The sequence below is a fragment of the Lacerta agilis genome, chromosome 10, assembly GCF_009819535.1.
Source record: "Lacerta agilis isolate rLacAgi1 chromosome 10, rLacAgi1.pri, whole genome shotgun sequence".
NCBI classification, from domain to species: Eukaryota; Metazoa; Chordata; class Lepidosauria; order Squamata; family Lacertidae; genus Lacerta; species Lacerta agilis.
The window spans coordinates 34,018,546-34,042,472 of record NC_046321.1 but is presented as its reverse complement, the minus strand read 5'-3'; the positions used below and the strand labels follow the sequence as shown (position 1 = coordinate 34,042,472).

General features: G+C 38.2%; 1 protein-coding gene across 2 annotated transcripts in view; it reads right to left on the bottom strand.

The window, feature by feature from the left end:
- Positions 1-1,414: 1,414 nt before the first annotated feature.
- Positions 1,415-23,927, bottom strand: part of NTN4 (netrin 4) — a 39,277-nt gene continuing 16,764 nt past the window's right edge. The window contains exons 3-10 of one of the 2 annotated variants that reach the window (XM_033163356.1): positions 17,400-17,678; positions 11,229-11,355; positions 10,314-10,502; positions 6,645-6,858; positions 5,618-5,733; positions 5,072-5,140; positions 3,696-3,866; positions 1,415-3,374 (exon numbers count right to left, since the gene is read on the bottom strand). In XM_033163356.1, coding sequence (XP_033019247.1) covers positions 3,241-3,374; positions 3,696-3,866; positions 5,072-5,140; positions 5,618-5,733; positions 6,645-6,858; positions 10,314-10,502; positions 11,229-11,355; positions 17,400-17,678 — 1,299 coding nt within the window. In that variant the 3' untranslated portion in view covers positions 1,415-3,240. The remainder of the gene's footprint in view (positions 3,375-3,695; positions 3,867-5,071; positions 5,141-5,617; positions 5,734-6,644; positions 6,859-10,313; positions 10,503-11,228; positions 11,356-17,399; positions 17,679-23,927) is intronic. The other variant, XM_033163357.1, reaches the window with a different exon arrangement.

Here is a 23,927-nt window from a genome sequence, read left to right as displayed (position 1 = left end):
CCCTGAAGATTTAGCCCATGGACGTAATTATACTAAAATACCATCTTTGTGTAATTTTCCATTGCACATGGGCAATTTCTCTTCTGCACTGTCCATAAGTGACATAATGTGGAAATAGTTCCCTACTGGCTATATTTAATTCCAGATCAGTAACAAAAAAGAGTTCACAGCCAGGTGAAAGATTCATTTGCTGATTTTTTGGGGGCAGGGGTGGAGTGTAGAAAAACTTATTGGATATTGAAGTATTTATCCCCTCTTCCTTCCTGGCCCCTGGAATTGGACTCATGCTGGATCATAAATGAAGTATGGGTTGTTTTTCAACTAATTTCTCAAAGTAGACCCACTGAAATTAATTGAAAGTCAATGGGTTTGCTCTTAGTAAAACTTAGCTGAATACCACCCATGGTCTATAATATTCTAGTGACAGTGACAGTGATGCTATACTGAACACAGAGGAAGGAATGTCTCTCTCCAGAGTTCACAGTGTTGCCTTCAGGAGAGCGCTCATACCATTTTCCAAATGAAAGCTAGATGTATGTTTCTATTTGTCGTGGAAAGGGGAGCATGTTTTACTTCCTGATCTTCAAGGATACTTGCAGTACTGTGAATGAGGCTTCTCATTGTCATTTCTGCTATGGGAAGCTGCTCTTGGCATGTGAAATTGAGAGCTCATTATATTTCTTTAATTAATTAAGAGACACAAAAATGTGGAAATCCCTTTTCGCATGGTCTTTTGAGAATGTAGTGCCATCATTACACTGCTAATGCATGTAGACATTCATGTGAATCAGCCCTGGCAAGACTTTTTCTCAGAGTCAATAGAAATCGACAGACCTCATCTGCAGCACTGTTAGAGAAGAGGGAAAGTGTACAGCCTCCAAATGAAAACTCCACAGCACAAAGGATTGCTGTAGAGGATTTTGCAGCTTTTGTTGTTCACAGTGGAGCTAGCTGGATATTCCTTGTACTAAAGTGATACAACAGGGGAGTACAAAAGCTTCAAGCATGTTCATTATTTTGTTTTGTTTGGGTTCTGAATATGATATGGAACCTCATTCATTTCTTTCTTTTTTGCCATATCATTTTTTATTGGTTTTATAACAATACAATAATAAAATTTCAAGCATGATCATTAAATAGTACCTGCATTGGGAGGTGGGGAACTGTGCCACCATTCCTCATAATGTTATAGGCACCATCAAATGGAGGTCCATGACACTTGAGTGATCAGATTCCACAACAGGAATAAATGTGTGACCAGTGTGTGTGTGTGTGTGTGTGTGTGTGTGTGTAGAGGGCGTGGTGGTGGTGAATATTGTGCAAGAAGAAACCCATTTTTCTTGTGAAAAAATATTGTATATTTCCTTATAATTTTATGGACAGGGTTCTAGAAAATATGAATCCACAAGAAAAATTATTTGGAATCATAGTATATTTATTATATACATAAAATATAAAAACAAAATTTCAAAACAGTAACATTTCTGTGAATCCACAGGACCACAATAGAAAACATACCTATGAACCATGGATCAGTGAAGTGTTGTTATTTCAATGGTATAGTAGCTCTTCCTTTATTTTTTAATGTATATAAATGGGATATATTTTGTGTCTGTTTACCAGAGAAGTATAGAATCTAGTGATGAATATGGCATTGATATTCCATAAATTTACACAATTTTGAAAGTTCTGTGTAGAAACAGAAAGAAAGAAACTTGCTGCTCGAGTTTAAATATTATAAAACAAAGGCCAAAGCCAGCTTGAATTATGAACAAGTCCATGACATTTCAAAAAGCATCCCCCCCCCCATCCTTGTTTCCTCTTTTGGTGGTATATACAGTCTCATCATAGCTGATATTTATAGAATTAACCCATTAGTCTGAAGTTAGGACTTCATCTGAAATATATTAATTGCAAAAAAATTATCCTTGAACTTTACTGAGTGGCCATTGGCATAAATGAATGAAAACTATTCCTTTTATCCTTTATAGTCGTGGAGTGCTTCTGTTCCAATATTCATTTTCCTGTGCCACCTCTGTTCCCCAACAATACAGTATTAGAATTTTCACACTGAAAGGGGGCAGGCAATAAAGTGCTTTATACAATCAAATGCATACATGTGTATAATACCTCATAAAATAGAAGTGTTCCCATTTATACCTTATGGAACCAGTCTTTTCTTAAAACCAAAATTTTGATGAAAGGATAGGTTCTACTTTCATCTGTGCTGGCTCAAAAACAAACCAGAGTCCAACTTGGATGTTGCAACATATTCCCCTTGGTTTCACTGACTAGAAAATTTTATCCAGAATCTTTTTAAGTGCCCCAAATGAACATCTCCTTAACTCCTTTTTAGGGATGTCCCACAGAGCCCTGTTGGTTAAATGCATGCCCTAATTAGTTATTACGTATTACTGACTTTATATGTTTTCCAATGGAGTTTCCCCACCGATATTGGTGATATTTCCATACATGTATACTTCTAGAGATTTGCAGTAGACATTTAATCAAAACCTTCCTCTTAGTTTTAATATACCAATATTAAAAACCCCACATACCATTCCTTCTCTCTAAATTGGTAGTCCTTTTGTCCATTACTAGTGTATATTTATCTTCCCAAAGAACATGAGAATGGGGTTCCAATTTTCAGATTCTTCAGTTGGTGCCAGTCCCACATATTTTAACGTGGGGGGGGGGGGTTAAACAAAACACTTGTACAGCTGGACCCTAAAGCAGTATTGTCTATAAAGATTTAATTTAATGGCTGTGACATAAGCCATATTCTGCTGAATAAACGAAACTTATTCCCAGGCAGGTTAGTCTAATACAGACAAGGTCTGTGAATGCAGTTCTGCCCACAGAGACCCTTTTACTCAACCAAATAGATGATTGGTGGAAAGGTGAATATGGGTAGGAGAACTGCAGAAGTGCAGCTATGCATGCACAGGCTTTTGTTGGACTCACTTATTACAAGACCTCTACTCCCCCTATACAATCAGCTGGAGCTATTGGGTGGGTGGGGGCTCTGCTTATCTTGTGAGGGTTTCACCCACAAACACTGTTTATACATAAGTGTTGCAATTGGGACCAAAGTGTTTAAGAATCAAAGTGAAAGGCTGTGACTTTGAATACCTCCACACATACTTGGCACTATTCCTTTCCATTCCAGTTTTCATTTTGAGAGTCTTCTTTCTATAGCGTTTGCATTTTGTGCATAAACAAATGCCCCGTTTGGCACTTTCAGCTACAATCTTTTAAAATTTCCAAGACATTTTTCCCCAGAGCTGGTTTCCACTGCTGGACAAAACTTTTCATATTGACTATCAGTCTGCCTGCTTGAACATCTTCATATCCAGCCACAAGATATTTCAAACCTTTGAAAACAAAATAGTCAGATATTTATTGGACCAGTACTTCATATCTATCCAAGTATGCAATCATAAAGGGAATTTACTTTTTATACTGTAAACTACTCTGTGATCTTTAATTAATAAATAAATAAAACAAAACAAAACAAAACAAAATACTTGTGTGTGTGCATATATATGTTTTGTGCGTGTATGCATGTACATGTGTGTGCATGCCCGCATATGTATGTGTATAATGTGTATAATAAGAGTGATTCTGATGGACATAAATAGTAAAAATAAATAAATGATGATGATAAAGACCTGCTTTTCATAATAAATACCTACCAGGATTAAGTACTGGGCAAGTGCAGCCTCTGTTAGTCCATGATTCTGGGTACAGAATCCGCTTCCCTCGTAAAATCTTAAGCTTTGTAGATTTCAGTACTTTTTGGATCTTCACATTGACCTCAGCATGGGAGCCTTTATCATGAGCAGATAAAATCTTTGCCTTCAGCACTGAATAAAGAATATAACTTCTGTTTTCATACTAGTACATTGGTACATAGATTATTCTTAGGCACCATCAATGTGTGCACTGCAAACTGAGCTTCTTTGTACTTCCAGGGTGGGTATAATTGTCGCTACTGCTAGTGTGATATAGAGATGTTTCTATATATTTCATCTGATGCAAATAGAAAAGCTCTTGATTTAGTCGAAAATAAACTGTGCCAGATCCTCTACTTGATGAGCCTGTTCAGCCTTTGCCAAAGACAGGGTGCAGGGAGATGCTCAGTGACCTGATTTTTTAGGAAATACTGAGCACATACACAGCTGCTTCTTCCCATTGGAATTACTTGGAACTGCTGCTAAGCTGTCGTTTTAAACTTTTTCACAAAACTACAAAATACAGCAATGGTTTCCTGTAGCCCGGCTGCCTGTTCCCATTATAGGCTTAAAATACATGTATTTTGGCAAAGAGAAGTAATCAGTTTAAAATAATCTAGCCATTTAGAGTTACATAGTTTGGTTCTTAGAAATTTACAAATTAAAAAGTGCCTGGGAGTTTCTCTCTTCCCCCCCCCACCCCGCCATCCCCCATAAGCCATGCATGGATGAATTTAAACTGATAGTCTCTCTTTGAGAACTAGTAGTCTAATTGGCATCACAAAAAGGACATTATATTGGTGATAATTTATAGAAAAAAGAGGTTTGTCTACATATCAAATGCTGGTTTTCTCCCAGGACACATTTTCTAGGCAAATGGACCATTTATTAGAAGATAAAATATGTTGCAGAAATTGTACATAGCAGACAAAATATGCATGCAGCCATGCAGGTCCAATAGAAATAAATTTGCAAGGCAAAGCAACTTGTATTACCAATCAAGCAAAGATTCAGTTTCGCTTAAAAAAAAAAAGTCTATAACTCAGGGGTCAGAAACCGTGGCACTCCAGATATTGTTGGTCTTCTGTATCCATTGTCTCTGACCATTGGCCATGCTAGTTGGAGCTGATGGAAGTTGAAATCCAACAAAATCTGGAAGGGGGTGGGTATCCCATCCCTGCTATATCTAGTGCACCACTTAAATGAACCTCTAGTTTTCCTAATATAAATACCACCATATCTCCCAGTCATAGTAGCTCTGTTGACAATTTACACTGATAAATGAAACTGTTGACAGCACTAGGCAATTTGAATAATATATTTGATTTTTAACTCACCATATGTATATTTCATGCCACAGAAGATCTTGGAATTTCTTAAAACTTGGTCTTTACATTCACATTTTCCTACAGAAACAAAAAAATACCTCTCTCTTCAAGCACTATTTGATGAAATATTTTTGTTACCATTATTTCATATTGTATTCACCATAGATATAGCTATATTGAGAGGGGGGGTGTTCAGTATGGTTTATTTTTAGCTTGATGGAAAATATCAGCTGAGATTACATATCTGATATTCAAACAGTGAACCTAACCAATTACAATAAATAATTCCACTTGATCTATAGATCATTTCAGATGTTATATGAACACATAGGAAAAATGAGATCACACATATCTGACCTCCACATGTTCATTATAAAAACTGAAAGAGCCCCCCCCCACCACACACACAAAAAAGCTTTATACACAGAGGGCTCCCTCCTTATGATCAGGAACCCTGGGGTCCTAATAGCATGGGAAACGTAATCCGCACATATGTTTAACACCTGAAAGACACTCCTATCTTTCTGTAAAAAATCCAAAAATTCATATTCTTACCTGAATGTCGAAGGGCAGAGTATCCTTGTTCATCCTCCCACCCCCATGCTGGTTCACTTTTGTTATAGGGAGAATAAAAGCCAGGGATTTCATGGTACCAATCTATGTTTGCACTGCTGAAATTAAAGGAACACGGTGATATGTTTCATACAAACTCAGTTCAATTCAAGTTCATTTGTAAACAACCCTCCACACAAACAAAAAACCTTGACAAAGCTTAAGTATTCAGAAGCAAAATTAAAAGAAAATATTTATTGTGCTAATTTTCCATGCTTCAAACATTTTTTTCTATTATCAGAACAGGGACTTACTTATTTGCAATTCATTTATGGATCTCACACAAGTTCAGAGCTTGGAAGAGATTTCTAGTAGTACCTGGTAGAGTTTTTAGGATTATGATATAGTCACCCATAGCTAATTTCTTGCAGGAAGGGAAGTTCTGTCCCCTCCTTCTAAACTAGTCATGTGAGGGGGAATATGGAATAATAGAACAATAGAAACATAGTATGAGCAACATGCTCTAACCAACTGAGCTATACCTATGCCTTTCCAATATATTTTTCTTGTCCCAATTCTTTCTTTCTTTTGTGGGAAGCGCTATGTCTCAATATCTTCAAGGTAAGAGTTAGAAAAGTGAACGGTTTCCTACTTCTGATGCACCCCCCCCCCAAGTCAGATTAATTTAGCACTTAATCCTTTCAATCCAACTATAATGTGTGGTTCATGTGAGGTGTTACAATAAAACAACAACATTTTGTTCTAGAGCAGAGATGAGGAACATGTGGCCTTCTAGATGTTGCTGTACTTCAACTCCCATCAGGCCCAACCACCATGGCCAGTGGTCAGGAATGATGGGAGTTCTTATCCAAAAACATGTGAAGGGTCACAGGTCGTCCAGCTCTGCTCAAGAGGTTCTTCTACATCTCTAACCTTTTTATTACTTCTATTTCAAACATGTATTTATTGTAGAGAACCTGTGCTTATGTTATCTAGCCATTTATAGTTAGCAATATGTTTGTCCACTCACTTATTGATGCAGTCTCCATTTAGTGGGTCACAGCTTCCTGCACAATCACATGCTCGGCAGCCATAATCTCCAAAGCCCCAGTATCCTACCATGCACCTATCGCACTGAGGACCAGCCACTCCAGGTTTGCAGGGACAGTCACCGTTGCTGGGATCACAGAAGGTGCTATTGCTAAAGGGAAGCACAGCTGATCCAACAGGGTGGCAGGAGCACACTGCAATATTAAAACATACATATGAGATGAATGTATATGGGGAGAGAGTACTATCCTAAAGGCATCACCCAGCCTTAGTATTATTCTCGTTTTACATTCAAGGGTTCAAGAAATATGGAAAACATCTCTCTCCATAGACAACAACTTTCCCCCCACTTTCTCCCTGAAATTATGCTCCCTTTATGGTTAAAGTAAATGTGATAGTGGCAGATCTATGTATTTAAACTCAGATTTGTTCCAATGACCCAATTTAAGAAGCAAATGGGATTCAAAGGTGGGCAGTGCTAAAACCTCACATTTGCAGCCTCCTATAACATTTTTCTTCTCAGCTTAGCTCCAATACTGGTAGTAAGACGGGCTGGGACAAGAGCATTTCAGGAAAAATCTTCAGGCAGAAGAGGTTGCTGTACTCTTTCCTATGCAATCTATTTCCTTTTACACCTGACACTTGCCTCCTCTGTGCACCTGGGACAAATCCAGGTATAGATACATGAATCTACCACTGCCATTTGTAGTTTGGCCCTGCAAATGTATGTTTTCTCCTTGCGGTACTGTATTATTATAGTGCCATACAGTTTTTACCACTGTGGATTTTACAGATACATGGCAGACTTATTGAAGTCTCACATGTGAAAATGCCCCGTATTGTTTCCCATACCAATCACTATGCCGTTCCTTAAAAGTGTTGAGTGGAAAATTTCACCTTTCAGCTCTCTTTTAGCTGTAAGATGCTAAAAACACATGATCTCTTGCTTATTGGATAAATTGACTTAAAACTGAATCTGAAATTCAATATAACCATGGTCCTGGAGTATTAAAAGCAGTTCTCAACTCTAAACAAATTTTAACTGCTTTTGTACAACAGCCTCAAAACTTAGAATGCAGCAAATAAGCTCTGATTACTTGAACTTTCAGTTCAGTCTTGGGTAACAAGATCCAAGTGTTACAAGCATCTATGTATGGAATACAAGTGTTTTAAATTTAATAACTGTAATCAGTTATGAACCTTTTTATCACCCCCAGTGACATTGTAGCAGAGTCTTAAAAATTCATACAGGTTGTTAAAAAAAGAAGAGGTGGGAGAATCTATGTAACCTTCAAGCAGATTGCTACAGTTACCATGTTAAATAAGAGTATGCCCTGCTTTATCTAGTACATACACACTCCTGAACAAATATTACACATTGTTCACTTTGCTTAGCATAGTTTAAGGATTTGTGGTTTAACAGCTCCTTCATTTGCTTTGACCTTGGAGCTTTTCCATTTTCATTGCTCCTCTGTGAGTGAGCTGGCAATATCTGCAGAATTCCATTGTCTACTACTGTATATGAATAAGGTTATCAGACATGTCGTTATCCACACAAACTATGCAAGACACAAGGCCTTTTTCTGTCGAGGTTGTAATCTCTGCTTGATCCCCTCAAAGCACAAGCTTTCTGTTCAGCTGGAGCTATCCAAAACACTCCTCACACTTTACACAGCAAGTGAAAAGCTGTGACTGAACAATTTCACGCAGGAAATATCTGTCTCCTCTGTTGGCTCTATCATGTATCACTCTGACTCCGTTGTTGTGGACTTTGCACAAATGATAGCAGCTGAAGATGAAACTGGGATGGCTGCCCAGGAATGAAACTCATTATGGCTTGGAGGCAACAGCTGAGAGGAATTTGCTTTGTATCAATAGATTTTGCAAAAAAAATAAAAGAAAAAAGTAAGCTGATCAGGAAGAGGAAGTCAGAAAGGAAAACTTGAAGGATTGATTGCTGTTATGGGGGAAGCTTTTACCATTTCTATAGATTGTATGCAAAGTGCTTTACAATACTTATTCGTCCTCCCCAAAACCCTATTATTTCCTGTATTTTTAGAAATGCAGCTGAGACTGGACGGCTGTTGTTATTGTTATTATATATTAGCAGTATTTATTTATTTATTTATTAAATTTGTATACCGCCCTTCATCTGTAGATCTCAGGGTGGTTCACAGCATGAAAATATGAGATAAAAACACAAAATGCATAATAAATAAAAGAACAAGAACAAAACAAACCCCCCCCCCACTTGCTCCCACAAGCACATTTTAAAAAGAAACACAAAAGTAGTTCCAACATTCTTTGGCAACTTCCATGATCAATCAAGGAAAACTGCTGCCATCCAGTATACTCACAATATTCTTCCAGAATATGTTGCCTGGGAATATTTGTGTTCCGTGAAAAACTGTCTTTCTGGCCTGCAATAGTCTCTCCCCCCCCCTACCCCACGTGATTCTACAGTCCATAGGTAATCTGGGATTTGAATGTCACCACTGTCAATCCAAATAAAATATTCTCTGTAGGCAACGTTTTACTCAGTAAAATGAGACTGAATTGTTAGTGGATCTAATGGGTGAAGAATTCCAATAATGTATTTTTACATATTTAGCTCAAGGGAAAATATATTAGACAACAATGCTATTCCTCTCCTCTGTACTACTGTACATTGGCAAAAATCTTATCTCTATGCCAGGGGACTACCCTTTTAAGCACCTCCAATCTTCAGGAAGGTGTGGAACCTGGGAGGGTAGTCAGGGTCAAGGGAAATAAAGGAACTCTAGACTTTATAGGAGCAAACCTTCTGCTTCAAGCTGTCCTAAGTCCTGGTATTCACTCAAGTGTCCACTGTACCTTGCAGCCTCCTGCTTAAGGCAGGTTAGGATTTTCTGCTACATCTTCTGCCATGATTTGAACACTGCATCTACAACTACAGCTGCCACAACTGGCATTACACTGAATGCCAGAAACAGGAGTCATCAAATTGCAAAGGTACGCTAAGAGTATGGACAATTTATTTAATAAAATAGTTTATATTCTGCAGAAACTACTTCTTTACATTTTGACTAAAAAATAATAATACTGTGTTCAAGATGGCTAACAATTGTTATAGATATTGTTGTTACCTGTCTTGAGCACTTTGTTTTTCAAAGTCAAAATGCAGAATATAAACTAACAACATCTACAATAATTGTTAGCCATCTTGAACATGGACTTTTTTAAAGTCAAAATGTAGGAGGAGTTTCAGCAAGTGTAGATTTTCTCATTTCCACATTACAAGCTGGACCTTCCAAAACTCCCTTTATAACAAAAGCAAAAGGTGAAGTTTTGTTGTTGATATTATTAGTAATTATAATACATCTACTTTGTATAAGAGAATACCATTATACTAAAGTACGTATAGTAATGAATAGTACTATACTGAAGTACGTATAGTAATGAATGGTAACGGGTGGAACTCCACAGCAAGCTCCTTGACTGGTAAACTGCCATTAGTTAGATATACTGCATAATGAAATATTTGAGGATTGTAGTTCGTTCATTTACAATGTGAAGATACCAAACCTTTTTTTTTTACCTTGGCATAAGAATGAGCAACAGAATGATCTAGTATTTAAATATTCATATTGAGAAATTCATGTTAGCTTACATTTACAGGCATCTGGGGCAGAAAAGGGTCTTCTGAGGTCTCGGTAGTAGCCTGGTTTGCAACGCTGGCAGTGCTGCCCTTCTGTATTGTGTTGACAGTTGTCACACACCCCACCACTTTGGTTTCTTGATGCCAGCCATGTGTCCATGTCAAAGTGACAAGAGTCAGAATGCCCGTTGCACTTACAGGCTGAAACAAAGCCAAGATAAGCAAAAAGACAAATTAAGGATGCTCTTTTAAAAAGAATGCAGAAAAAACCCTTACACATAATGAGAGCTGATTAATAATAAAATGAAATGCATATATCAGCCTGAAGATGTTTCCAATATCTGCAAGTTATCAGTGCTTAGTTACTCTAATGTACCCATTTAGAGTGAATCTGCTACAAGGTACCACAGGCCTTCCATAATGATGTTTTTGGTAGAATAAGAAAATATCAAATCAAATATTTTGAAGACCAGATCAGATTATCCTACGACAGATACGCAAATCCAGTATAATTATTGTTGTTTCTGTATCTTCTGTATTATAACTTAAAACTTTAAAATATTTAGTGTTTCAGTGTCTAGTATAATTTATTTAGGTGCCCTGAGAAGAACCTGAATAGCTCAAAATTGGAAAATTGAAGGAGGCCAAATAAATGTCACCTTCTTGGTAAAATGAATGAACATCTTTGTAAACTAAGGTGTTACCAATGTTTTAAAATGTTGTGGATAGTGGCATTGGTTTTGGCTTTGTAATTTGTTTACCCAGGGCCATTTCTGCATATCCTGATAGCCCAGAAGCACTGAACAAACTTAGTTGGTCTCTAAGGTGCTACTGGAAGGATATTTTATATTTTATATTTTGTTTTGTTTTGACTATGGCAAACCAACATGGCTACCTACCTGTAACTGCCATTAACTTGTTACTTACATCTGCATTCATTTGGAGTTCCTGTTCTGCCATTTGCCGCTTGCCATGGCTGGTCATTGTAGAGAGAAGCGCAATGTTGACAATGCGTTCCTGCAGTATTGTGTTTGCACATGCACCTTCCATGGACCTAACAAAGGGGAAACAAACTTTGTGAAATCACTAGTAATTTGGAAATGTGTCTGCCCGCTAACTACTTGCTAACTGAACAGAAAATTGTTCTTTTCAGTTGAACCTGATTGCTTGCTTGCATGGAATTATTCCAGCATTGCAGCAATATCACAACACCTGCACTGAATAGGGGTCCTGTTCAGAATATATGAAACGGTACACTGAATGCATGGAGTGAGGAGGGAGAACCACTGCAATATATCTTGTATCAAGCCCACACACACCATCCTTGTGTAGAGACAGGGTCCCAGTTTTCGTGGCTGTATGCTTGTAGGTTTATGCAACAAATCCCAAGGATTCATGCATATAATCAACACTCATTAAGACTGGTAAGAAGTTGTTTTAGAAGCAAATTTGAGGAACAGCAAAGCAGCTGTTCTCAACAGCGTTTGATGAACAGCAAAGCAGCTGTAGTCTCCTCCTAGGGAGCCAACTATCTCTCAGCCTTAGCTCCACATTCACAATACAAGGATACTTGTTTGCCTTCCAGGGCTGTTGTAAGTTTTATGGAGATGATGTATATGAAGCACTCTGAACATTTGAAATGTGCTATAAAAGTGCTAACCATTAATCATGGTAATAGCAGTATGCACCTATTATGCTTCCCCCTAGTTATTGGATAACCTGTACTTCTATTGCCAAACATTTATTTTATAAATTGTATTGAACCCCTTTCCATATCCACTTTGTGTTTTATGACAGCTTTAGAATTCTCCCACAAATAAACATCTAACCCTTATCCTCACATATATATTGCTGTTGTGTTGTACTAAAATGCCATTGCTTAATTGCCGTAGGCCTCTCTTGATTAGACACTAGTGAGCATCTTCATTTTGATGTAAAAAATTGCATTTAAAATTTTGATTGTTTGAGAATTTCTTCCACATCTTTTTACTCAGTTTTATTTACAATGAGTTATTTCATTGTGGTAAAGTAACCCATTAGATTTTCCTATCAGAATGTGGGTTACTTAGGGAGAGTAAACAGTGTAGGCAAGATAGCCTATCATTTGCTCGTTAGTATGACATACATAGCAAAAATATAAACATTTAAGTAGCTCTGCACTGAACTTTTTAATCTGTACTTGACATCCAGAAAATACAGCTCTTATCAATAAAGTACTGGTAACTATAAAGCATAAAAAGTTCATAAGAGAGAGGGGGAGGGAGGGAAGGAGATAGATAGATAGATAGATAGATAGATAGATAGATAGATAGATAGATAGATGATAGAGAGAGAAACTCTTGCTACAGTTACAAATAGGCTGATGCTCAGAATACCCTTCTGAATGACTTTGCTTCCATTATATTTACAGGGCTTTTTAAAGACTCTTTGAGCTTGTTTGTCCAGACAAAGTTGCTGGTGAGAGACAATGTGAAGTTCTTTATAATGTGGAATGTTTTGGGTCTCATGGCACACCATATTTAGCATCCAGGAGGAATTTCCCCAGGTCAAACTGGGCAATAATCCTAGTAATTTCTGACTTCCCCTGCAGCATCTGAATTGGATAAGTTCCTTGAAGCTATTTGTTCTGCCAACACCCACTTTCTGCTTGAGATTTATTATATTAAGGGGTCCTTGAGGAGTGGTAGATTGATAGTTGTTTGATCCTTCTTAGCTGTATGATTCTATTATCACAGTTGGAGTGTTTTGGCTCCTCTTAAATAAAAATATGGACTGAATCATAAACGGGCGCTGTAGAAAAGCTAGTGATGAGCAAGGAATGTCAAGAGGGAACTGGTGTTGCTTTTCATCTTACTCAGAATATAACAGTGTCTGATTGAGAAGGTTGCAGAAGGATAAAATATTCAAGCTGAAGAATGAACCAGAGGAAGAAAACTCTTTACATTGAATAAAACAATCTGTTCCTGGCAATGGAAGAGTGGGGAAAGTGAGCATCCAGGAAGATTTTTTTTCTGGAAATTGTTATCTAACTTCATAACAGGCAAAGAAAAAAAAAGGACTGTGGTATATGCTTAAAGTAGGTGCCAAGTTTGCTTAGAGCTTCATGGAATAAATATCTACCACAGCCTGCATAAGTCTGCTTATTAGTAGCAGGCCAACTAATGAGAACAGCTGCATGTAATACTACAAGCTATTTGGGAAAGAGACCAGTGTCGTATAGCTTTATCATAGAGATTTATAAGTCCAGGTTTGTAAAAGGAATGAAATACATTGACAGGTATTTCTCCAGTCAGAAATTGCCACATGGTGCTTCAAACCTAATAATAGGTTGTAAGAATTGCATGAATGGGCAGCCAGCATGATACAAAGTATGAACTGGAAGTCCAGGGAGGGTGGTGAAAAAAATACTTATGGATGGTATGTATGTAAATCAGGTATTTCGTATTTTAACAAGCTTTTATTGTAAGCTGCTCAGCGAATTATGGATCAGCCCATAAATGGCAGGAACAGATAAATAATGCAGTAACTGGTCTCTTAACACCCGCCATGCCTGATCTCCTGACCATCACTGTTGTTGTTTTTATTATTATTAAAGGTTTTCTTGATTTACAAAGGTAGTGCAATGTCTCTCTCGTATTTTTTCCATGTAACATTTTTACAAATCAATTTCGTTTGTTGAGACATTAGGAAGAAAAGGGGAAAAGAGGTGGGCGGGATGGGGAGATGGGTGGGGTGGGGTGGCGATGTTTCTATTTTACTTAATATATGTAGGGTTTGGTGTCAGCGTGGTTTGTGCAGGTTCTCTGTTGTTCACTTGTGCTCCTTTGGTGGCGAGAGAGGTTGGGGTTGGCGTAGGGTGCGATTGTTCATTTGTGGTTGGCTGTGGTGGTCTTTGGTTTCCTGTGTGAGTGGGGTGGGTTAGTGTTTTTGATTTGTATGCTGTCGGTAGATTTTTGTCATTGTCTTGTTGGGCTGTGTGTGTGATGACGTACAAGAAAGTCAGTTGTAAAAAGAGGGCCAGCAACTTGTCACTCACATGGCATTGGCCATGAAAAACAACAACATACCAAACACATCCTTTCTGGCTCTCGTATGTCCCAATTTGATAATCGGTATATATATATACATATTTCTGTCACTGAGATTGCCATCCTATACCCATTTCCCTGAAAGTTAGCCCCACTGAACTTAGTGAGAATGACTTCTGAGTAGACATATATAGGACAGTGTTTTTCAACCTTTTTTGGGCAAAGGCACACTTGTTTCATGAAAAAAATCACGAGGCACACCACCATTAGAAAATGTTAAAAAAATTAACTCTGTGCCTATATTGACTATATATAAAGTAATTCTCTTGAATAGGAATCAAATAAACACAATTTTTCCCACGGCACACCAGGCAACATCTCGCGGCACACTAGTGTGCCGCGGAACAGTGGTTGAAAAACACTGATATAGGATTGCACAGTCATCTACAAAAAATGAGAAAGCAGCTTTTCAGAATAAAAAAGATCTAAAGAAGTTGCGGGAGTTAAATCCATAAGAAACAGCTGCTGCTGCTGCCGCCACCACCACAAAGTATATACTTTTGCACGAGAATGATCATATACATGGCTCCAGTTTAATTTTCAGCCAGCCATGATGCATTTGTGATGACTAAACCAGAATGTAAATATTTTCCAGCAATTTCCATTTACCCCCATACTATTCAAGCATTGCCGTTTTGAATCTTTATGAGGCATAGCTAAATGACACATTTCTCAGGATGTTTCACTGTTTTGTGAATTGACACAAGTGAGTTCATTTAACCAGAGTTCTTTTTTTCCCCGTGCTATTTTTCATTCTGTCATTAGCCCTTTCCATTTTACTCCACTTCCAGACTGCTTTCTTTCTTAGCTTGACAGCTCTCTGGTAATGTCGCTCATTATACTGTGCAAGGCAAACAGTGTTACAAACGTTGACTTGTGTAAGATAAATTAGTGACTGATTTTCACACATGAAGACAGTTGCTAGGGCATGTTTCCTCCCATTACCTTTTTGTTCCTCAATTAATATATTCAATTACTTCTTTTCAAATTGTCTGGGTTTTTAGAAAATACTTCATGACTTACGTTCCTCAATATACTATACAGAGAAAGAAGCAACTAACAACAGCTCTTGTGCACTAGAAGACCTGTCCCCCTCCCCTGAAACTTCCCTTTTGATTAGTATTGTTTATATTGCATAATGATTTGAGTTCTACACTACTATTGCAGCTTTATTATGGTAGATATTATAGGGGGGTTTTACTGAGAGAATGTAAAGCTTCCCACAAGGGACAATATGGAAAAGATAAAAGAGGAATTAGTCTTTAGAAAATGGTTTTTAAATTGTAGCTGTTATATTAGCTTTTTTCCAACAAAATAAACAGCAAAATGCTACTGTGGGTAAAAAAACAAACAAACCACAAGGAGAGTATATAAAATAAAGGTGGCTTTGGATTTTAGTAAAATATATGTTGACTAAAACATGTTCATATATTCTCATATTGACCCTACTCTATATTTTTTGGAGAATATGTTTGTTTAATCTATTTAATTTATTTTTATTTTTAAAAAGTTATATAGCACTTGATTGTAGAGGGGAAACCCCCCCCCCACTTCTAAGCAGTTTACAATAAAATAAAATGAAACATTAAAATTATTGATGGGGAAAGGTCAAAAAATGTTTTAAAATACTCAAAGGACATGCAATTTCTATGTGTCTGCATTCCTGGATAGGCTTGCCTAAACAAAGATGATTTAAGCAGACACAAAAAGAATACAGCACGGTGATATCAGTGCCTGATATAAATAGGCAGAGTTTTAAAGCATAGGTGCTGCCACACTGAAAGTGCAGAACAAGTATTAAGGGACACCTGTACCTGTTCCACTGATTGAAATGGTTGACTAGGCATATATGGGGTAAGGTGATTTTGCAATGTACCTGTCAGCAATACCAAAAAGCTAAAATGATCAAAGTGGGTGCCTAAATGGAAATATGTTATAATTATATCTTGTAAACAACACACAACTGCCATTACACTTCTTCTCCCTGTGTCCTACCAGTATTACTTGAGCACTATGCAGGCTAAATTCACTGTACTACCAGTAGTTTTAAATTGTAATGCACTGGCCTTGCTTTTGATTTGATTTGCTAGATTGTTAAGTCTTGCCACACTATGTTTTTGTTTATCCTGCTTTGTTATCATTCTGCTACAACTCTTGCAGAACAAGTACATAAGAGAAATATACTGTAAACTAGGACAATTTATGTTACATACACAGCATTCTTGGGGATTGCCAGCTGAAATGATCTAGTCTATGTAGCTAGTTTGAAAAAATTTCCACCATCTTATGAAAACTAAAGGTTTCACTGTTTGTTAGATTTGCAAGCATTCATATTTGTGCATTTGCATACATGTTGTAATATGTTTGTTTTTCACATTGGGAAATAAAGCAGATCTCAGATTGGGTGTTTTCCAAAATAGATCAGATTGGGTGCCAAATCATTTCACCAATACAGGTATAATTTAGGCCTTGTCCTTGAAAACAGCTCATCTGTCAGTTTCTCCCTCACCTCTGCTGAATCCTGCAACTTATTGCTTCTTTTCAGAGGTCTATTTCAGGTTCTACATCCCTGTGAAATCAAAACTTGTGAGATGGGTGGTATACAGCACATGCACTAATCAGGTTATATAAAGACAATACATAGAAGCAAGCTTGTATCAGAGCTGTGTTTGACTGCCAAAATATACATACTGTTAGCTTCTTTTCACATTGTGAACCAACATTATAATTTACATCATGTACATATTCACAGCTTAATTCAAAATTAAAGTAGCCTAAACTTTTGTCTAATTTAGGTAACTTCTAGATATTCCTTAGTTATAGGATAGTCATAATATATTGTCTGTTCCCATTCTAACTTTCTGAATTTCAGGAGACTTATTCTTGTCTTCAGGAGACTACCGGTAATTCCCCATGGAACATACACCAAGCTCAACAATTCACCTTATTTTGGGAACATTGATCTCTATACTTGAGACTTTGTGGAAGGTTTGTCTCAACATAAACTTACCACATGGAAGACTCCTGCTGCTTTAACAGGCTTAAATCCTTTGATGGGCACACAGTGATCTGCATGACCATTACAAAAGCAGCTTCCTTTTACAATAAAATCATAGATTGCATAGTAGGTTAGTTCTGGAGGTTTTGCATTCATGTCATTGCTATAGCAAGGGCAGGATTGTTGCTTAAGCAGCTGCACGCGAAGGTTAGTGATCTTCAACTGTGCCTGAGCTTCAGGACTGTAAGGATCATCAGCAGAATTGGGTGGTGACAGAGCTCGGTATATAACCTGGAAATAATATACAAGACAGAGTAAGTGAATAATAAAGAGGGGTGCCAACTGGAAGTCTTAAAAAATGGTTACATAAGGGTGCTGGCATCGCTTATCAAGTGGCCATCTGTTATGGATGCTTTACTTGAGATTTCTGTGTTGCAGGGGGTTAGACTTGATGACCGTCAGGGTCCCTTCCAACTTTACAATTCTATGAAACTACATAAAGCTCTGGGAGGTCTCATGGAATTTAATTGACTGAAAAATATATGACTTGACCTCTGGAATTGGCAATGTGAAGATTTTAGAACCTGATTACCCCCAAGGAAAGGCTGCTAGTGCTGTTGTGGAAACACCTGTGAATGAAACAAGGAGTAAACTCCAGCTGTATGCTATTCTGTCTATGACGCTGTGGAGCATAATTTCATTACAGAGCAAACGTTTGATTAGTGATGACTCTACTGTGCACTATTGACAGGTTTTTCTCTTGTTATTTTCTTGTTCTTTGGGCATATTATAAAACCATAGGGCTGTAGATCAGAAAAAAGATAAATCAGTCACCCATTTTAATGTTCTACTAAGCAGTACAGTGCAGATGAGTCTCAAGGTGGTTTTAGTTACTTAAAATATGTTCAAACTACAGTATACTAGTTCATTTGACACGTGGCAGTGAAGCTTCAGTGAGATGTCACATCCAACTGGATATACATGTACTCTGTATTAAACTTTGCAACAACATCTTGCTTTTGAAACATGGAAATGTTTAATGCTCATGTCATGCATATTAAAAAGGTCACTCCAAAGCAGTTCTGAAAGTGACAATCACAGAGGTAATTTAGGAAAGGAGGAAAGTAGCAAAAAGGCATTCAGCAAATATATTTGCTTCTTATTTTCATTATTCACAGCCAACGTATTTGGGGGAGGGAGGAGTAAAAATCATTTATAGGTAAAGGGACCTCTGACTGTTAGGTCCAGTCATGGACAACTCTGGGGTTGCAGCACTCATCTCACTTTACTGGCTGAGGGAGTCGGTGTACAGCTTCCGGGTCATGTGGCCAGCATGACTAAGCCGCTTCTGGCAAACCAGAGCAGCGCACAGAAACGCCATTTACCTTCCTGCTGGAGCGTTACCTATTTATCTACTTGCACTTTGACGTGCTTTTGAACTGCTAGGTTTGCAGGAGAAGGGACTGAGCGATGGGAGCTCAAACTGTCACGGGGATTTGAACCGCCAACCTTCTGATCGGCAAGCCCTAGGCTCTGTGGTTTAACCCACAGCTCCACTCTTTTAAAATAAGAGATATTACTTGTACAGAGCTTTGATAATCTTTTGCCAAAAGCCTTTCCTTTTATTAAGGGTGATGAATTAGTTATTTGAGTCCACCTTACTGGACTGTCATTTTTGCATCTTTTTGCTGCCACTGATTTCTGGTATTGATTCCAGGACCATCATGTCTAAACCCACTGTACTTTTTAGCCAAGCTTCTCTCCTGGCCAAGTTTTTTCTGCCTTCCAGAACTTCCAGACTTCACTTGGAGATTGGGGCAGTCAGGGTGGGGAGGAGTTATAAGGAAACAGAAAAAGGTTTTGGAGCATTTACATTTCTGAACTGAATGGAAGCAGTCTGCTTTGTGAACCTTGTCAGCATGCCAAAAGTGGCAGCAGCCAATTGGGCAGAGACAACTGCAGCTGGATGTTTCAGTGCCTTTGAGCAGGGCATTAGAAAACGTGCAAAATAAAAAAAACCCTCATTGGATGCATAACTACATGGTATTCTGTCCATCAAGTATCCATCTGTACGTATATGAAATTGGATACACGTTCCACAGATTGTCAGTATAATAACCTCCCTTTAAAGGACCATTAAAACTGAAGTTAGGCTGGGAAAGGCAGTGAGAGAACAGAGCACACGAGTGCCATGAGTAAAAGTGTTGAGTCTTTGATGGAGGATCTAAATAATTAGTAACACATTTCAAAAGGCTTTTGTTTCCTTTTCTATAACATGCCAAACCTTTTAAACTTATTCAGGAATAAGGCTGTATCAGGCAGGTATGAACACAAACTCAAAGAATCCCAGCGCCACAACTTGTGTACATCTGTAGGCTCTTCTATTTATTCAAATTTAAGTGCCGTACAGCCCTGACCACAATGACTTTTTAGCAGTTTGTGAACATGAGATGCCTTCAGATATGAAAGAAAAATGCTTGGATGCAATCCAAGTTCTAGACATTCATTTCCTTTTCGGTGGATGATGGAAAATGCAGGCTGAGAAAAGTGCAATAAAAAGTAGCACCCTAGCTTCCTTTGATTAAAGATAAACTAAAATGGTATCTTAGATTTCTTTGTTATTTCTGGTTTTGATCAGATTTTCAGGGAAGAGAATGTTGAGAAATGAAATAATTCATTTTGAATATACCAGTGCATTGCTAAAATGTTGACCTGTCTGCAGATTATATATATCGTCCTTGACACGAATAGTGCATTTACTGCGCTGGCTGAATAATAACTAGCACTTTTCAAACCTAAAAAAAAATGCAGAATGAAGTAAACTAGTAAAACAAATTGGCTGGAATTGCAAGTTTTATATGTATGCTCATAGTCCACAGAATCTAAAATGTGTACAGGTATGTTCATGAAGCCCTTGGCTGTTCCTTATTGAACAATACAGTACAAGTGATTAATGAGTTAGGAATGCTCAGGTCAGGCAGTGTGGACAAAAGGAGGGACCACAACAATAAGCGTGCATGCACACAAAAGCTCATACCAAGAACAAACTTAGTTGGTCTCTAAGGTGCTACTGGAAGGATTTTTTTAATTTTTGTTTTGTTTTGACTATGGCAGACCAACACGGCATCCTACCTGTAACTAAAGTCCTTTTAGTTCAAGGTCTGGGAACCAATTATCTAAAGTAGTAGTCCCACTAGGGAATCAATCTCTTCCAAATCTGTCTGTGGCTCATGTGCATATGTATGCCCATTCATTTTTATTTCATTAAAACAGACCATAGTCTAGTACACTGCTTCATTCTTATTTCCACTCTAGTTTCCTGGGCTTTGTTTCAGTTTTGTACATGGATAAGGAATATAGTTTACTTCTGACCTCAGTTGGATCTTTGAACAATCCAGCACAACTGGGCAAAAGGTTCACAGTATACATACCTTAAGGACCACCTACTTGCCACAGCCACACACATCCCTCTTTTCTCTGCACCCAACTCTACCCATTAATTGCACAGTTTTCCTATAGAAAGTACCCACAATGGCGATGAGCTTTTAACCTTTATTATTCTTATATGAAAAGCTCAAGTGGGAGATTTTATTGGGCCAACTAAGCTCTGTTTATAGTGGGATGTAAAAGTTAAAAGCAATCACTCTCCCAGTAACTGTTATGGAAATCTGCAGCTGGCAATTGCATTGATTTGTAGAAATTGTGGTTGGGGAGGGGGTAAAACATATGTGCCCAAGGGGAGAATTTCCATAATGTAAAAGCTGCAACAGTGGCTGATGCTTTCAACTTTTTTCCAAGAAACTGAACTGGTAGCAATAAAAAATATATGTATTAAGAACCAGACTGGTTAAATGTTTTAAAGTAAAATATACATCTCACATTAAGTGAATAAATGTGGGACCTGTCAAAGCTCTACACTTCTACTTCAAAGGGTGTTCTGCCACCATAACTCTGCGCACAAATAACAGGCCTAGAACAATATATATTTCTACTCACACTTTGTTAAGTCTTAGTGTAGTAAATTATTCAAATTTTCTCTTCCAGCACCTACACAACTAGAAACTGTCCTTCATGTCTATAGAAGCAGAAGCCTAGGAAATCCTAAAACATTCTGCTCATCAAGCCAGCAACCTTTAGCCAGAGAACTTGTAGTCAAGACAACTGTACATGGTAAGCAATTATGGTGGCCATGAGCATGTGCAGAGTGCTTTTCTCATAATACTGAGTAAAACAGAATCAACTCTTATACTTAGGACACAACATAAAAGGTTCCAGGATACACAGCCTGACTTCCTGGTTTGTTGAAGCGACAATACTGTACTTTTTATTCTAGAAATTCAGCAATTCCAGCATAACTTGGACACTTCTTCAAGATGTTGACTATCCAGCTAGACCAAGTTGACTAGATTGTACCATATAAATTTCCTAGACAAGGGAACAATCCTACATTAGATATTCCGGCTAAGTCTGTTACCTGCCTTGTCTGTTACCTGTCGGGCTTTCAATGTGAAATAATAATAAACATTGAGAATATACAGAATCAGGGGAGTAGGAAGGGAGGGGCGGGCCGCCCCGTGTTCCACTCTGGGAGGGGTGACAAGATGGTCCCTGCCTCCCCCCAACTGTAGAGTGGCCAAGGGCGCACGCTTGTGCGGCGTCCGTACAGGCTGCCGCTCTCGCATGCTGTCCGTACGGGCATCCGTACGGGCTGCACCGCCCCGGGTGCCAGAGTGGGTTCCTCTGCCACTATACAGAATATATTTTCCTCACTAATGAGTAGCCACAATGATGTCTCAGCATCTCAGGAGAAAGAGATGGTTTTCCCATTGAAGTTGTGGTTTTCTGTGCCTAAGAAATGACCACCAGTTAATAGTAACTTTACTAGCCGTAAGAAAGCTCAACTACCATGTTCAATTTCTTTTTTTAATGAATGCAGTTTCACAGAATATTAATCTGCTAGCTAATATTCTACACTTTCACGCTGAATCCACAAACAGATCAAAGAACACAGTCACAGCTATGATTTATAGCTAGCTAGGGTTTGTTTACACCCACTCCAAGTATCCCGTAGAAACACACACACACCATCCATGCATGACACTACAGATTCCATGCTATATTTACACTTTATGAAAGACAGAGAAGTTCAAAGTATTGACTAAAATCACAAATCACAGTAACTATAAAAGAAAGGAAACAAGCCCAGGTATCTGACTGTCAATTTGCCAGATGTGCAGAATGTTATATGTTTTCCATACTGATATCGAACCTACCGTCATAAGAAGTAGCAGTAAAGAACAGGGTGTCTTTGAGCATGTGTAAAGTAGATTTCCCCCACCACTAAGAAATTATTTCACATCTGTGAGTAGGAAGCAGCTTCCCATGTTATGTTGATCCCCAGTACCTCTATTTGGAGAACTTTAGCTCTTGGTACGGGGCACGGGTGGCGCTGTGGGTTAAACCACAGAGCCTAGGGCTTGCTGATCAGAAGGTCGGCGGTTCGAATCCTGTTGCTCGGTCCCTGCTCCTGCCAACCTAGCAGTTCGAAAGCACATCAAAGTGCAAGGTAAACAACGTTTCTGTGCGCTGCTCTGGTTCGCCAGAAGCGGCTTAGTCATGCTGGCCGCATGACCCGGAACCTGTATGCCAGCTCCCTCAGCCAATAAAGCAAGATGAGCACTGCAACGCCGGAGTCGTCCACGACTGGACCTACCTTTACCTAGCACTTGGTACATTCAATTTATTATTGCTGTTGTTGTTCATTTGCATAGCAGCATCAATATGCAAGGTGCTTTACAAGCAGCCAGCATAAAATTAACCTAAGATCATTAAATATTTTGTCAGTTATTAACATGCTATGTCCACAACCTCCCAAATGCCAGACTGAACTATTATTAGAAACACCTTTTCTAAGTAAGTAAAATATGTAAAATATGTAAAAGGTGCCAGGGGAGTCCCTTCTGGAAAGGAATTCACTAAATTTCAGAAATACTACTTTGTTCAATACAGATCCTCTTGGATTGGCAGAAGGGTCCTCTTGCTGGTTCTGCCACCCTCAGAATTTCTGCAGGTGTCAGCCCAGGACAGGGCTGTGATACCTGCTAAGTTGTGGAATACTATCGCCACAGCAAATTGTTTGTGATGATTTTAACATTGTATTTTTATATCATAACCCACCCTGGGACCTCATAGTGAAGAACGGGCAAGAAATCCAATAAACAAAACTCTCAAACATTTACATAGCCTTCAGCTAAAATTTATATATTTTTTTCCTTTGGCCTTTCCAATTTGAAATGTATGGTCTTATCACAAATCTACCCTAAACATTTCTGCTAACGTAAGTAAAATTATTAGTAATAAAATACTTGAAATCCATCCATCTTAATTAACCTTTTCTTGTTGCAACTATCAAAGATTTATCTGGCTTGCTTGGCACATTTTCTCTCAAATCTTAAATGAAATGAAAATACAAGCCTACATATAGTATGCCTGTAGCACAAATATATTTCTTGGCAGAAGCTGCAAATACTTAACAAGACA